The following is a 17024-nucleotide window of genomic DNA, read 5'->3' as shown; positions in this document are numbered from 1 at the left end:
ATGCGTCCCACTTGTGAGGCCGAAGAAAAAAAAATGTGTGTATCGAAGGAAAAGAGAAGTGATAAACGGCTCCGAAGGGAGGCAGGTAAGAGTTGGGAGCGGGCCTTGTTGTTGCTTTCCCAGCATTGGAACAAAGCCCACTTAGGACGGCCTGTGTTTAATGTCATTAAATAGAGTGCCTGCCACTGACCCATCCGTGATCCCTGGTGTCAGACGCTGCCCAAGGTCATCCAACATTTTAACAAGATTCCCCGCAGCGCTCCTCTTCCCCAGGCTGCGCTCCGTGTGCCGCGGGAGCCACCTCCCGCCTCGTCACAGATAAATATGTCTGCCGATGGATTTGTTGCCATTCGAGGGAGGCAAAGCAAGAGCCGTGCCCGAGCGTAAATCCACGTCATCATCTTTAATCATCGCAGTTAAATTCTAATCGAAAAGTGGCCTCTTCCCAAAACAAGACCCTTCTGTAAATCAGCCTCCTGCCCGGGCATTTTTATGTATCCCGCTTGCCAAAGAATAGAGAGAAAGATGCTCACAACAGCTCTACTGTGGCCTCTGTTTCTTGGCATGCATTATCCAGGTATACCGATGACAATCACGCACACACACACACACACACGCTCATTAGCTTATGAAATCAACCTAGGCAGGATGAGTACAAGAGTATAAGCTTCAGCACAAATAATAGATTACGCCAATTAGAAAGAAAGGATTACATCCGATTATCAGTCTGTATAAGAATGTCATCAGATCCACTATAAGCAGAACAACGTGAACACCTCCATGTTTTTATAAACCACTGGTCTAAACTAAGACGGAAACTAAAAAGTGTATAGCCCTCTCACTTGAAGAAATATCCCAGATATACATCTCTCATTTCAGATGAGAGATGTATATTTGGGATATGAATCAGATGTACTGAGCATTTTTCTGTGTTTTTATGCATTTGCCGCGTTGATTGTATCAAACATTGATCCTTGTGTGTGCAGAGTGAATATGAAGCTGAAGTGTTGAAACGTTATCCGTTGTCAACATGGTTCAGGAACATGTTGGCATTGGGAAACCTCCCAGAACCAAACACCTAAAGGGGAGCTACACAGCACACTGCAAACGGCTGCCTAGTAGGCCCAATCCTATTTTCTCTGCGTGGTCGATTTCCCCTTTTGTTTTACATAGAAAGACTCTTTGCAGCTCCGTTAAATGGCCAGACGGAGGTGCCTGGAGCAACGGGGCCCACGTACCACCACGTTGCACAGCGAGCAGTGCTTCTTGCGCTCGTAGGGCGTCAGTTTGGGCGCGTAGTCCGTGTTGGCGTGTCGGCCACTGCTGAGCTCCGCCGCCTTCTCCTTCCTCTGCTCGATCTGCTCCATGTGGCGCCGGCTGCTCTCGTCATGCTGGGGGGGGGGGGGCGGGGGGACGGGGGGGGCGTCAGTCACAGCAGGGGTCTTACGGTACACACAGTAGTCCAGTAAGCTACAGTAAGAGGTGGGGGTAAGAGAGCTGACCTTCATCTGAATCTTCTTCTGCAGCTCCTCCATGGCCTCCTGCTGGGCGGCGCTCAGCGCTGCCATGCGCTCCTCTCGGTCCCTGGGCACATCGAGAACACGCAGAAACATAAAGCACCCGCTGGGACGGAGCCCAAGTCAATCCACCCTGGCAACCTCTCCGAGGGCTCTAGATCCGTCGTGACAAGCCGTGTTGTGGATGGGATGGGATGGGATGGCAGACCTGGCCCGCTCTCGCGCCGCGTCCTCCCTGGCCTTCTCCTTCTCCTGCCTCTGCTGCTCGATGCGTGCCTCCTGCTCCTTCCTCCTCATCAGCAGCTCCTCCACCCGGGCCTGCCGCTCCGCCTCCAGGGCGCGCTTTCGCTCCTGCGGCGTGGAGCGCGGAGAGAGCAGTAAGACTTGTTGTCGACGAAGACATTGAATACCATATTCATATTATGTTTGAATTAGAGTTGAGTCCCATGAAAATAAGGCCGCCCTGTTCCTACAGTAGCCCAGAACGAACAGACGCCTCTAGAGAGACCGCGTTTAAAATAAAGGGTGGGGCGTGATATCCCCATGGCCACAACTTATTTTTGACTCTTTAATAACATAGTTGGAGTGTTACATTGTTCCTCACACAAAGAAAGGCTGTTAAATTCCCCATGTCCTACAACGTTCAGTGTCCTTGGTGTTTATGACAAAATTACCAGATTATTTTTGGTTAAACAGATTTATACGCAGGCTAGAGCCGTCAATATTGACCTTAGTGCGATAAAAATTGCTAGCACCTTACACAATATAGGCCAGTACAGGCCACCGTAGTCCTGGGAAAGGGAGGGGTCGGGAGGGAATTCAATGGCTGCTTTCCACAATCTCACCCTGTTGCTACTAAATCGAACACACTGGACCTTTAATAAGCTTGGGCCTGAGAGACTCAGATTGCTGCACTGCAATCGCTAGTTTTTTCAGTGTGTCGCTCAAATTTCGATTGCAAACGTTGCCTATTCTCAAGCTGCCCGGCTGGTGGCTCTGGATGAAGGAGGCTGAGTGAGAAAGAGGACGGGTCAGTCACCTGTACGGCCTCGTCCCTGGCAGACTTCTCCTCCTGCCTGCGCTGCCTCTCTTCCTGCAGCTCGTTCAGCCGCTGCTCGTACTCGTTCAGCTTGGCCAGCACGTCGTGCCTCTTGTTCTGGGCCTCCAGCGTGTTGATGAAGGCAATCTCATTCACCTGCAGCCAGCATACACACACACACACACACACAGTGGATCTCAAGTCAGATCCTCAGCAACTCTTTCAACCAATTTCAATGCGGACAAGAATATGGTGATGTAGAGGCTGAACCTCTGACTCCATCACCATAATCTTGTCTGGAGTCAAGAGGGACAGCCCGACTCCGAGAGCACTTCATAAGGATGTGGACTTCATAAAGAAATGCGGAAGTCAGGAATTAGTCTCTCTGCCTCCAGACAAGATTATGGTTCCGGAGTCAGAGATCCCAGCATGCCCCCTAGATGACTTTTCTTTTCTGTTAAGAAATCCTCCTTGCTGGAGAGGAGCCCCCTTCGACACCCAGTTGAACCCTACCTTGGCCTCCTCCTCCTGGGCCTTCTTGACGATGGCCTGCAGCTGCAGCTCCCTCTTGAACTCGGCGTGCAGCAGCTTCTCCTCCATCATCTTGCGCCGCTGATCCAGAAGCTCCTCCTTCCACTTCCTCACCTCCTTCTCCTGAGGAGCAAGGACAACACAGGCGTTACTTTCTCACAGCTTACGGAGCCCTTTGAAAGACAGCCTCACGGAAAAGTGAGACATCGGTCAGGCTCATTGACCGGGGTGTGCTCGTCAGCAACTGGTCACTAGTGTCTTGTGTCGTGCAGGTCCTACCCCATGTTTGTGTGGCTACGCCCGACTCACGCTATGACTTTCTAATCTAGTGTGGACCGTCACCTGGGAAACAAAAATATGAACTTTTTAAGAGGATGTTGGTTTTGGCCGGGGTCTCTCCCTCTCTCTCTCTCTGACTCATGTACGGGGACCGACCGAGATCCCGGATGTGAGTGGCGGGCAGCGATATTTATCGCGTGGAGTCTGGCAGGCGCGCTGACACACACTCTTCTCGTGATCCAACATGTTGATTTCCCCAGGTTTGGCTAGCAGGTCAGGGGGAGGGGGGGGGCCGAGCTGCCGATCGTTCCCTGGACCCGATCGGCCCGGGCGGACCAAGGGCTCACGACTCACCCGCTCCAAAAGCTTCTGCAGCTTGTGGTTCTTCTCCTCCCTCAGCTTCTCCCGGAGCTGCTGGGCCTTCAGCTGCTTCTCCTCGTGCTTCTTCTTGGACTCGGCGATGGTTCTGGAAACAAGACACACGGGAACTCTCACCTCGCCCGCACACAAAGGGCACCAGAGGAGACCGAAGAATGTATAGCACATGGCTAGAACTGTGTGTGACCTTTTGGATTGGACAAACACACCAATGACCCATATTGCACTATTCATATTTCTAAGTCTTTTGAGCTGGAACTTCAAATGGCTCCCAGAGGTTTTCTGAATAAGTGACCAGTCCATCCCAGCAGTAGTGAGAGCGCCAGGCGAAGCCCTCCGGTCCCACCTCTTCCGTGACGGCGACGACAGCTTCTCGTGCATGTGGATCCCGTGTCCCGGCGGCCTCGCCGGTTCCTCCTCCACGATGTCGCCCCACGAGGTGCTCTGGCGCCACGGCTCCCGGGCTGCGGGGGGCACAACGGAAAACAGTTCTACTCTGTGTCAGCACCCGGGGGCTCGGGGGTCTGGGGGTCCGCGTTGCTCGAGGTGACCCCGGGGCAGCGGAGCTCACCTTCGTACTCCGCCAGCACCTCGCTCCAATCCAGGTTGAGGCCGCATCCTCCGCTGTTCATGCCCGCCTGTGCACAACAGCGCGTTAGGGTACAGCGAGACGCCTCGGTGTGACGTCAGACCCTCCCCGGGTCCAGCGCTCCGGACACTCACCGTGAAGTCGCTGTCGTTGTCCGTCTCCAGCTCGCTGTGCTCCGCCTGGATCTCGCGGGTCAGCTGCTCCTCCTCCGCGATGGCGCTGGCGATGGCCTCCTCGTTGGCCCGCTCCAGGCGGTCGGCCAGCTCCTCCTTCTTGGCCAGCACCTCCGCCATGGACTGGGGCTGCACGCACAAACGCACGCGCACACGCACACGCACACACACACACACACACACACACACACACACACACACACGGTTCTCTCTAGTACACTTTTAACTTGTTGACAAGTGCTTTCCAACATCATCATCTTGATGATGATGAAATCATGAAAAGGGAAGAAAATTGAAATAAGGAATAACCCAATTATTTTTGACTCAATTGAACGAATAACATTATTGCAGATTTTGTAAGGCGTCATTATTTTTGCACTTTGTCGTTGCTCAGAGGGTTAAAGAGAACACCAACACCAACCCAACCACAAAACGTAGCACGCAACCACCACACCAATCACTAGACTGAGGAGGCATTCAGAGAGCATGCAGGGCATGTGCAACGTGGGGAAGGGGAAGGGGGAGCTGGGGTGAACTCACTGGCCACTACAGGTGCTTACAACAAACCGTCAGTTTGAAGGATAGCCCGGGACCTGCTCGGAAGAGAGAGCTACATACAGACAGACCCAAGAGGTATGAGAACCCGTTAAGATAGGATTAAGATGATATTGACGAGATGTGGATTGGAGGGTATATGTATGCTTGTTTTATCGCTGCACATTTAAAACTATTCTAAAGCACCCAACCTCATTCCAGAAAGGATATGTAATATTTGAATGGCTTTTTGCTTGTGAAATCTCCATTGAAAGGAAAGCTGTGATTAATTTATATATATATATATATATATATATATATATATATATATATATAACCTAGTAGCCTAGCTTCGGTTCATGCGAGGGGAACAAACTTTTAATCACTTTCCAAAGATTTTGAACAGTCGCTTAATCAAAACGGATGCCAGTGCACAGGATTGTAGTTTGTATACAAACACAGAAATAATTCTGCACTATTTCAGGTGCTACTGTGGATTATCAGACTGATGCAACGCTGACAGGTTACACTCCTTGTAGACCAACCGGCCAGAAGCAGCTGGCAATACAATTGCGCCAGTGGCTCATCACAGGTATCTTAAAATCACAGCGCCGAAAATAGCAGTGAGTTACATCTGATTCTGTACAAGCAGGCCAAAGCCGACGTGGGATCCGGGCAGACCCCTTTAACCGTTCCCATCCCCAGACCTCCACTCCAGACTCCTCAGAGCTCAGGGCCCACACCTCCCAGTGACGAGACTGGCTCCGGCCGTCAGCACATTCTGTTCTTAGAGTAGGGGGCTTTCCTCAGATTGACTTTGTTTTGGCGGTGAGGGCCCCCCATGGGAGCCCTGCTCACCCTACCCTCCCTCGTCCGTCCGTCCGTCCCCCACCCCCGGCTTCTCAATCTCTCAGCACTCACAGTGGAAAGCTCTGTGGGGTCCTGCCCGCTCTCCGGTGTCAGCGGTACAGCGGGGGTCGCCGCCGTGGCCTGTCCCGCAGCCCCAGATGTTTCCGCGCCGCCCAGCGGCGTGCCCCCCAGCGGCGTGCCCCCCACTGGCCCGCTGCCAGCCCCTGAGCAAGGCACAGGGGTCGGCGTGTCTGCCGGGGCCCGGTCGGGGGACCCCGAGAGAGGGGCCGGTGCGGGGACAGGGACGGGGACGGAGGGCGGTGGGGTGGTGGAGGCGGTGGCGGTCGGGGGGGGAGGGCTGGCCTCGGGGCCCTGGGATGGGGAGGGGGCCGACATGAGGTGGGAGGGTACATCCTCGTAAGACACGTCGACACACCGGCCCGAGTCTGGTGCGCTCTCTGCTGGGGGCTGCTTCCGACACAGGCAAACAACACACACACACAAACACACACACACACACACACACGTCATCACAACAAACACAATTAAGAGAAAATAAAACGCATGCAAATTCCAAGCAAAACAAGCAGTTTCATCAGAGCAATTCCTACCAAAGTCAACACGATCAAATACCCACACGGCTAATCAAAACACACACACGTCATGCAGGAAGGCGGGCACAAGCATGCCCCTAACATATGATACAGATTGAATAGCCATACAAATTTGCATCAAATAAACAAATAATAGCGATATTCAACCGACCAATGCCTCACACACACACACTCGTAGCAAGTGTGTGTGTGTGTGTGAGTGTGTGTGGGGGGACGCGGGCGGCGTAGCGAGCACGGCATCCCTGCCTCTGAAATGTCAGTGTACAATCAATTGTCTTTAAGATGATACCGCTGTCGGGACGTCCCGTGGAACCCAAAACAAAAACAAAGTGGCTGATAAAAACGTTCTAGGGTTACTTAGCGTCTGGTGAATTATTGATACGTGGGGGAGCGCAGGGGGAGAGAGAGAGAGAGAGAGGGGAGAGGGAGGGAGAGAGAGAGGTCAGCGGGTGGGGACGTTTGGCGCGACTAGGTACCTCCGTGCCGTGCCCTTGCTCCGTGTCCCCGGCCTTCCCCGGGGGGGCCGGCTCCTCGGAGACTGGCTGCTGGGAGTCCGCCCGGGTCACCTCCTTGTCCGGGGAGCAGCCCAGACTCTCGGGCGGCTGCGGCTGCTGCTGCTGCTGCTGCTGCTCCCCCCCCCGCGGGGGTTTGTCTCTGCTGCCGTCCTGCTTGGGGAGGGCCTGAGCCCGGACTGGATTCACCTTGGCCACCATGGCGGCCGAGCGCGGCCTAGCGGGGCGCCCCCGCTGGACCGTCTCCCAGCCCTCGGCGTCCAGTTTACCTGAGGGGACACGGGGTCAGACGCAGGACGGGGGGACACACAGGGTCAGACGCAGGACGGGGGACACACGGGCCCTTCTAAGACCTGCCCCGCACATCGAGACTACTATTGTTTCCGGCTCTGTGCTTTCATGATGTGCCGTCTGAGGGCCGTCTTACCAGGCTTCTCTATGGGTGAAGGGTGGGCAGAGCAGGGCAGAGACTGGGACGATTTGACCCGGTCCGCCCAGCTGGGGCCGGTGAGGGAGAGACGGGCTACAGCCAGGTTAGGCGGAGGACCACTAGACAACACACACAAACACACAGAGAGAAAGGGAAGGATTAAAAAACGATATGTAGTCAGTAAAAAGGTTCAGTTCAACAATACCTCTTTCCATCGCATGAAACAGAATGCTAATTGAGTGTGCGTGTGTTTGTGCACTTGCGTGTGTTTGTGCACTTGCGTGTGCGCGCGCGTGTGTGTGTGTGTGTGTGTGTGTGCGCTTGACGGTTCCTGTGTGCCACTGATCAGATCTCGGTGTAATCTCTCAGCAGCTGTCAGACATGGCCCACAAGGAGCAGTGAGGAAAGTGTCCATCTAACTGTATCGCTCTCCAGGAAAAGATAAGTCCGGGATGCACTGAGCAACAGGACTCAGGCGTGATCAATATCCATTTCCTGCAGGATCAAATTACACGACTAAAATGATGCTTCAGCACTCTCCAGCCGGCGGTCCACCCACGCCCAGCACTGATTTTGTGGCCACGGAGCGAGAGAGTCGCCATCCAGCTAATGCTTCACTTTGAGCAATATTTTACCAATTATCCTCTTTTTTATTTTTTTTGGCCTACATTCCCAAAACCAAATCCATTTAAGTAACGATTCTATTTACGACTGACTGACAGCAAATCTACAGTGATAAAGTTGAAAAGATATCGAAACTACACATCTATACATTCTCTTTAAATGACGGCATCTTTCTAAAAGAAAAACCCTAAAAAACGAATGACGTGAAGACTATAAATAAAGATAAATAATATCAACATGCACTACCTCTCGTCACTAGATATGCTTTGGGGCAGAACGCCAGTGTAGGTATTACAGTACAATGTGGTGCAGGTCGATGTTGTCCACCATCAAACGGAGTGAGTGCTATCGATCGCAGGCCGGGGGAGAGAGAGGGGGGGGGGGGGGGGGGGGGGGGGGGCGACGGGGCCGTACTCACCCAAAGTTCAGCGCGCGCCGCGCGCCGGGCGAGGGGACGAGCCGGTCTGACGAGGGGCTGGGCAGCACATGCCGTCCGGGAGACATCTTGCGCACCTCCCATGCTAAAGAGGTCGGCCTGGAAGCAGACAAGACAGGGCAGGCGTCCAGAGTCAGAGATGGTGTTTATATCGCTGTCACCAAAACCCGCCAAATATACACTTAGCTCGCGACACGGTCGTGGACCAATCGTGAAATAAATGTAAACTTTAGCAGATTTCTTCCATGACTGAATCGAGGTATGGGCTAATGTATGCCGTAAATGAGGCATGTGGAAGTTTCAGGTTGTTCTATTGATTAACACTGTACTTTAAATGAACCAATTAGGAGGCGGCAGTGGAAATGTAATGTCTTTGTCAATGTTTTCCCTTACAGTGGCCACTGTGTTAAATACAAGCCAATATACTTGTAGATCTCTTTGAACGGAAGCCAAGGTTATTGATCGTGTTCTGTTTGCGACTGAGATCCAGGGGACCGACCACACACACAGACACACACACACACACACACAGACACACACGTTGAGTTACACCTCTGGGAGCAATAGAAATGTAGAAGGGGGACATTGGGAGAGAAAGAGAGATCACCTGTTTTGAGCGTCTGTTTTCTCCAACTTCTCCTGGAGCTGGATCCAGTCGATGAGAGCTTTGAAGTCCCTTACGTAGTTGTCTAGCATCATCAGGACCTCCTAGAGACGGAAAATAAGGCAGAACTGTGTTAACAGAGGAACGCTGCACTCGCCAAACGAAAGGCTGTACTGAATTATATTATATTGAAATTACATAATGTGTTCAACATTTATTTATATTCTCCTGTTTATTATTATAAACGTAATTGGCCCTTCAATTTCGTTATCATTTGACACATTTGTCAGATTAAAGATATGCAACACGTCGGGGTTACAATGATCTTTGGTTCCACCCAACCTCGAACCAAATCATGTCCGTGCACAACGAGGCAGCTTTCAGCGTTCAACCACCCCGAGACAAGACGAGACCACAGAGCCTGCACCATTATTGCCAAGTCCTCTACATGTGCACCACTGAGTGACTGCAACAGAGGTGGCCGCTGTGCGCCGGGCGGAACAGACACCGCTGATTGATGGGGAGCGTGGAGGGAGGGGTAATTGAGAGAAAAGCTTCACGGTGCTTTTAGTTAATAGACAAGTCAGGCTAGTGAAAGATGTGCCCAGCAGCGGGGCCTGCTGATTAGGGGCTGGTTAACAGGCCAGGGCCCCCCCCCCCCCCACCACCAGCTCCCACTCCACTGTCAGGGAGCCTGCTGTTCATTTGGTAATGAACGCGGGGGGAGGGGAGGAGTGTGGGGGGTCTCAGACAAATAAGACGGTAAGCGAATGGCGCTGTAAAAAAAAAAAAGGAATAAAATAAAAAAGTCTGGGGCCTTCACGTCATTTTAACGGGCACACTTACCGAAATGCAACCTTCAACACAACGACGCTTCACAGGGGAATGACTGAAGGATTAGCCTGCCAAGCGCATGCTATCACAATGCTGGTGTGTGTGTGTGTGTGTGTGTGTGTGTGTGTGTGTGTGTGTGTGTGTGTGTGTGTGTGTGTGTGTGTGTGTGTGTGTGTGTGTGTGTGTGTGTGTGTGTGTGTGTGTACGCACTGGATAGTACGAGACTTAAGATGGGGAACAGGTCCAGCTTTGATGACTCAACCCAGGTAGAAAATGTAATGAACATGCCATTGGTACCACGTTTGACATGACCGCAATCATACAACACTACCAAATAACATTACCCTCTGCGACTTGTGGCTCTTTTTATTATAACTTATACGAATAATAATAAAGGCAATCAATACCCCTTCCGCAAAAATGCCCCGGAAAGTTTCTGTCGCTTCTCGGTATGCGCGGATAAATCAGCAGGCCGACAGCGCGGCAATTAGACGTGGTGACTGTAGGTCAGAGAGATGTGGCCGTTGTTTGATAAACTCCCATGAATCACAAACTTGCACACTGATTTATTTCCCCCCTCTCTCCACATCGAGGGGGGTGGGGGGTGTTGATGTGAGGGAACACCACTGGAGGAGGGTTGTTGCGGCTTGGAGACAATCTCAGAGCACTCTGCTCCCCCACCCCCCCCCCCAAGATAACTCCATCATCTATCAGGGTCCATTAGGACCAGCGCTGGGTGGCATGAGGATTAGGGGAGGCGGCAGCACCTAGCCGTGATGGAGAGTGAGGGGTTGGGGAGGGGGGGGTTGGCGGTCGCCATTAGACGACGCCATGGCGATGCGGTGGAGGAGTAGGGCGGCGGAGGGGAGAGGGAGGGAGGGAGGGAGGGAGGGAGGGAGGGAGGGATGGGTGGAGGAGAGGGGGGGCTGGACACAGCACTCTGCAGCCGGCCAGATACTGTGACATGACAACCTGCCAACCCCTGCGGGTTGGGAGATGGGGGGGGGGGGGCGGCGTAGTGGGACGGAGGCCGCCTCACCGGTGGTGACCACAGGCCATCAGCAGTCCCATGCTCAGGCTAATGGGGCCTGGCGGGGGAATCGATAGCACACGGGCACGATGACGTTGTGCCAATATTAACCCGACGGTGCCAATTAGCAGCGGTTCCAGAACAAGCTACGACCGCTGTTGATTCTTAACCCACAGTTCTTTGGGGGGTTTCTGTTCCTCTGTGTCGTCTGTGTGTGATTGAGAGGGCAAGGCTGTGCTGTCAAGTGTGATTCAAATGTGGGCCTTTCTGTGTGAAGCCCTCCTCAGAATGTTGGTGTGATAACGAGTTTATAAATGGATATTTATACGGCCTGTATCAACAAAACAAAAAAATAGCGCAATGTGCTATATCCGTTTGGAAGACAAGACACTAAAGCCTCTTTCAGGCATGAACGGCCACCCTGACCTTATCTAGACGTTGCCCGGATGAGAACGCAAACGGCCGCATCACTTGGACCGTACATTAACCAAATTTGACCCTGCCAGCTCCCACGCCAAACAATTGTTGAATGTCTGATAATCATTATCTGGAGAATTCACAATGATGGCATATAATGCAAAGAAGAAGACGAGGAATTCACAGCGAGTGTTGATGGTTGGCTCATTTTATGCAACTACTGCGAAGCATAGGATATTGGGGATACATCCAAATTCATAATTCATGTCACACACACACACACACACACACACACACACACACACACACACACACACACACACACACACACACACACACACACACACACACACACACACACACACACACACACACACACACCAGTGAACGCCCTAAAACAAATGCAACGAATATGAAATCACATTGTTTCAATCCCTTTGGACAGGCTAAACGAGGGCCATTTCATAAATCTCTTGCCAGTGAGCTTCGAGTGAGCCCCTCTGACATAAAGCAGAAATCAAGAGGAATGCAAGGGGAGGAGAGGGCTGGGTTATGAGACCAGTGGCAGTGCCTCCATCCAGTGGCCAGTAATGGTAAAGCCCCTTCAGATAACTTGAATGTCACCTTCTGTATACATATGGTGACTTCAATCGCTTTAATTCCAGCCCCCAACTTTTTTTCATAGAAATAAAGAGACCGACCTTGCATTCGACCACACTCTGGTCCGATTCACACGTGACGTAGATCTCGTCCACGGCGCGCCTCAGGTTGTCGAACAGGAAGGCCCAGTAGCGTGCCCGCAGGTCCACCTTGCGTGGCTGCCGGGCTTTGGTAGGGCTCTTCTCCGCCATCTTGTCCAGCAAAAGGCCCACCGTGACTTTGCCGTCCACGCCGGCATGCTGCGTGGACCCCGAACATAAACAGGGGAACTGGGGTTACCGCTGGAACATTAAGCCTTATTATGGTTGAAATGTGAATAGCCAATGCAAATGTGTTCGAGGCTGGATGTTTTTAGGTGTATGGCGCCACTTAGTGTTAGGTTTACTCATTGACACCCTTTTGCGTTCTTTTGGGAAAAAGTATGATATTGAGAAAACAGAGACATTGAAGAAAACATAGAGCAGCCACCTGTTTCTTATTTCGGTTTAGTCCAGAGTTGATTCGCTGAGCTCTTGCATTGCCGCTGGAGTTGTTTTTGGACTTTGCTAGTGAATGAAGGAGAGAAGACACTATTACAACTAAATAAGGAACAAATATGGTGGTCCGGAGATTGCATCAGAATAATCCATGTCACAATTCGGGATGTGTTTACCAAAGATAGCGCATAGCCCATTGAAGAAGTGACCCAAACATCAATGGGAACACACACAAACACATTTTACAGAGACCAAATACATTCTCCTTTTAGCCATGATATCCTCAGGGCTTCATTCAAATAATTGTACGGGAGACTTTTCTACGAATACATCATAACATTTAAATCAATTATACATTTGTATATTTGTGTCCTCGAATGGAATCCAATCCACAACATCAGCCTCACGCAACGAAATAGAAAATAACCAGAAAACAGCATGCCTTAGTAACAAACGATCTCTCTCTGTAATAAAGACAAATAAAGAGAACACTCCCATCCGGCTTTCGTTGTACCTTTATTGGCCATATGACTTTTGCAACTTCACTAATGTTAAAATTTGCCCATCGATCGAGAGAATATAGAAATAGCCCATCCGCAAGCAGAAGTGCATATAAGTTGTACTGAAAACCAGTTACATTGCTGCCGTTTCCAAGACCGGCCTATTGACATAACACAGAGACCCTACTGGTCCTGCATGTGGTTTTCTTGACAGAATGGATCGGTTGAACGGTGTGTTCATGGGTACAAAAAACAGGGATAAGTCTCGATAGTCGTACCTTCCTCCTCCTTGCTCTCCAGGGGGACGCTCCAGGCGATGAGGTTGCGGGCGGCACGGCCCTCCTCCGCCACGATCTTCCTCACCTTGTCATGGCTGTTGGACCGCTGGAAGGACGCCTGCGTGGGGGGGCAGAGCGAGCACTTTAAGGGGCTTTCATCAGGCATAATCACGTCAGCCAATAGCCCGCTCCGGAAAGCAGGAACCCAACTGGGAGACGCAAGGTTTTTACAAATAACAATGGAGTCGTTTAGCGGCCGCTTTAACCCAGAGCAACGCGCTGTGAATAATTAGGGAACCAGTAGGAGTTATGCATCTTGCTAAAGGATGCCTACAGGTAGACTGTAGGACATTGATGACTCCCAGGCTAAGTACCCTGCACCAACTGCACGCCAGGCAAATCATGGTGTTGTCTAATGATCCCCTAACCAATCACAGTGCTTCCTTAAGCATTATGCACACTTGAAATTATTCCCAAAGGAAAAGATCTATTTAGAAAAGTAGTGCATAGGCCTAGGAAGAGCAAGAAGGAAGGAAGTAGGGCTTGTCAACCTAGTGTGCAGCATCACGCCTGACCGGCCGTGCATCAAGTATGCGCCAGTGAACTCTACTGTAATCCGTGAACACGACACAACAGTGTAGGATCCTGTGAGCCACATGCTTCGTTCTTTAACTCTCAAACCTGGGCTATCAAATTATTTGATTGAGAAAAAGTCAGCCTTTACTATAAATAAGGTTTGTAATATGTGTATAACATGTAGCTCTATTCAGTGGCATGTTATGCAACAGTGAAACAACCAATCTTTTCATTCTGTGCACCCTCTGCTTTCTCGCTGTTTCTCTCAGGGATGCAAATCGCTGTACTGCCACATCACACAGCACCCTGGGAGCTCTCTGAGGGCAAATTTCCAGCAGATTTGCCCTGGAACATTTATTTTAATTTTTATTTTAATGAATAAACATGTTCCAACATCTAACTGATTATGAGGCTTATTAAAGGACATATCGCCGTCAAACAATTAGAGATTTTCATTTGGAAAGTATATCCAGCTCAGGACTCTGATGCTCTGATTCTTGGTTTGCAAAGTAGAATAATTCAAGACATTTATTTATATACTTGCTAATGAACCTTTAAACCAAGAGATGAATAGCCAGGCATTAAGTTGACGTGACTGTATAAATTAAAAGATTAACATAGCCTAACCTCAGGAAAATACTTGAGTGTCTTTGAATTCATAGCAAGTGAATCATGGAGGAAGGAGGACCTTTTCTTCTCAAAAGCACGGCTATTCAAACAAGAACACTGCAGCACTTCTCTCCTTTTCAGCCCTTTCATTCCAAAGCAAAGTCTGAAAAGCGCATCTTGGCAGTGGAGTTGTTTCATGCACCATTCAACACACTATGGGGCTGCTTTTGATAATTTGTCTTCAACTGTTAACCCAATATGGTAACATTCAAATTTATTAATTTCCAAGAGATGAATATGTCTCATCTCATGCACCATCCAAGACACTATGGGGCTGCTTTGGATAATTCATCTTCATCTGTTAACCAAATATGGTAACATTTGAATTCATGTCAGGGGAATAATATGTCTTGGGTACATTAAAGGTTTTCAAATGTGTAAAAGAAGCGTGCAGTCATGGCACTGCCCAGGCTGCTACCAGGTTTATTTGATGTCCCCAGGAGAGATACACAGCTGACCTACTTTTGAGGAGATAGAAAATCTAAAGTAGAGTAGCCTAGCTCAGTACAGAGATGAAGGAACATTGAAAATAGTAATTAACACATACAATTAATGAGCAGAAAACACCCAAGATGACTGATATCATCATGCAAAGTTTACAGAGGGAAATCTTTGATCCAGTTAAATCAGCTGCAAACAACATGCCTGTCAGCTAAGCAGTGATTGAGAAAAATAAGTGTGTGTCCCTTGTGGTAATCATTCCTCTTCCAAATGTGGAAATCACACAGGAGGAGCATCCTGGCCTGTCAAGTGTTTCAACATGCAGACAGACGAGTTTTGGATTGTGCCTTTGAGGGGGGGAAAGAGCAGGTGTAGGGTTTCCTCTTCAAATGGTCAATAGACAGACACGCACACCAACACAGATGAGTGAAAGACAGCCTGTTAGGAGGGGGCGAGCAGCAACATAGAAAGGGAAAGGGAAAGACGGAAGTGTACATACTGAAAAGAAGCAGAGTCTGTAGGCAGGCTCCTCTTCTTTATCCAGCCCTGACATACTTAACGGTGCACTTCACCAACCTGTCCTCCGCCTGGAATAGCCGCCAACAGTGCAAGGTGCCGCCGTCATCTTACTTGCAAGACCAAAATAGTGCGCCACTGTGTAGCCAAACGCTGCTATAGCAACCTGACCAGCTGTTTCAACCCCTCCACTGCCCCCCCCCCCCCCGCAGTGTCAGTAGCTGTCTGTCTGTGATCATGGCTGAGCACTCAGCACTCTGCTGAGTTTGGGGCAGCCATCCCTTTGAGCCGGTGGGTTGCTGGTTGCCGCTGTCCGTATGACCGCTGCTGTCGGTCTGCCTGCTCCTCTGCTCTGCATACAGTCCTCCGTGTTTACAGCTCTACAGTCTTCTCTGCCTGCCCTGCATCACAGCCCCCTGTACATGCTCCCCCCCCCCCCCTCTTTCTCCCCTCCCTTGCCTGCCTTTCCTCCAGCTCAGCCATGTGTTACAAATCAGTCTGCTACTCTGCCTGTGTTGCCCATTATAGCAGAGTAGCTACAGGCACAATGAGTGTACTAATGCAAGCCTTGTACTGCAACCACAGACCAATGCCCTACATCTGATAGGACATGACGTCTGATGAGTCACATACCACTTGGGGACAAAGAAAAAGACTACAGGGGAAAACACTGAGGTTAAATGAAGTTTAGTGATCCAAACAAGACAACACACAATAGCAGGGAGGGGTGGTTCGTACAGCATACAAAGTCAATATATCAACGTCACATAAAGATAAAAAGAGTATCTATATGAGGAGCAAGATGACTATGTGTGGAATCAGGGGGGGGGGTCAACCAAAGCAAAGATGGATGAGTCCCACGGTCAACCTTCATCCACCCCCCTTTGACCCACTAGCCTACGAAAGAGAGCTATACCAATGAACATGGCCTGCCCTGACCTAAGGCAAGAAATGTTCTTTGAACTTATGAGGACCCTTCAACGTGTGTTACCCAGCTGGGCAGAAGTTCGCATGGCAACGCACAGTTGCACTGGAATGACGTTAATTCATTGTGTTTGGAATGTAATGTGTTGCTTCAAAACATACATGCGTGCTCACTATTAAACTTACCTTCAGAGCTACTATGGGTGTGTTCTTGCTCTTGCCTCCTCCGTGAGAGGAGCCTGAGCTATTGCTACCAGATCTGTCTCGTCCATCCCCGCCTTGGCTTATTCTTGGACCGAGACGGTGCTGACCAGCGCTACGTCTTCGCCCATCATGTCGGCTATCTTTGGACATGGAAGCAGGATAGTTTTAATGCTCAGCGGGAAAGATCGTGAATTAATAACGAAGCGGGTCGTCTCGTCTAAAGTTGATGGAGAAACATAGCCTAGCGATGACAGCACAACAACCTCCCAAAAAACTACGGAAGTGTTCCGGTGTCACGTGTGTGATAGGCACGGCGGTTGTCCAATAACAATGCGGACAAGAGGACAATTGTGTATACTGACCAATCATGTGGAGTTATGTGTGGGTCAA

General features: G+C 50.5%; 1 protein-coding gene across 3 annotated transcripts in view; it reads right to left on the bottom strand.

Annotated features, from left to right (window-relative positions):
• The window catches only part of scaper (S-phase cyclin A-associated protein in the ER), a 56331-nt gene extending 39399 nt beyond the window's left edge, over nucleotides 1–16932 (bottom strand). Inside the window, exons 1-18 of one of the 3 annotated variants that reach the window (XM_056598445.1) lie at nucleotides 16617–16932; nucleotides 13305–13422; nucleotides 12519–12595; nucleotides 12092–12289; nucleotides 9113–9213; nucleotides 8488–8604; nucleotides 7443–7564; nucleotides 6980–7284; nucleotides 5962–6357; nucleotides 4468–4635; nucleotides 4316–4382; nucleotides 4091–4235; nucleotides 3721–3832; nucleotides 3070–3210; nucleotides 2557–2712; nucleotides 1726–1868; nucleotides 1503–1584; nucleotides 1239–1391 (exon numbers count right to left, since the gene is read on the bottom strand). In XM_056598445.1, the coding sequence (XP_056454420.1) occupies nucleotides 1239–1391; nucleotides 1503–1584; nucleotides 1726–1868; nucleotides 2557–2712; nucleotides 3070–3210; nucleotides 3721–3832; nucleotides 4091–4235; nucleotides 4316–4382; nucleotides 4468–4635; nucleotides 5962–6357; nucleotides 6980–7284; nucleotides 7443–7564; nucleotides 8488–8604; nucleotides 9113–9213; nucleotides 12092–12289; nucleotides 12519–12595; nucleotides 13305–13422; nucleotides 16617–16784 (2769 nt within the window). In that variant the 5' untranslated portion in view covers nucleotides 16785–16932. The remainder of the gene's footprint in view (nucleotides 1–1238; nucleotides 1392–1502; nucleotides 1585–1725; nucleotides 1869–2556; nucleotides 2713–3069; nucleotides 3211–3720; nucleotides 3833–4090; nucleotides 4236–4315; nucleotides 4383–4467; nucleotides 4636–5961; nucleotides 6358–6979; nucleotides 7285–7442; nucleotides 7565–8487; nucleotides 8605–9112; nucleotides 9214–12091; nucleotides 12290–12518; nucleotides 12596–13304; nucleotides 13423–16616) is intronic. The other 2 variants (XM_056598446.1, XM_056598447.1) reach the window with 2 other exon arrangements.
• Nucleotides 16933–17024: the final 92 nt, after the last annotated feature.

Source organism: Gadus chalcogrammus, chromosome 9 (genome assembly GCF_026213295.1).
Source record: "Gadus chalcogrammus isolate NIFS_2021 chromosome 9, NIFS_Gcha_1.0, whole genome shotgun sequence".
NCBI classification, from domain to species: Eukaryota; Metazoa; Chordata; class Actinopteri; order Gadiformes; family Gadidae; genus Gadus; species Gadus chalcogrammus.
The sequence above is the reverse complement of the archived record's forward strand: the minus strand, read 5'-3'. Positions and strand labels throughout refer to the sequence as shown.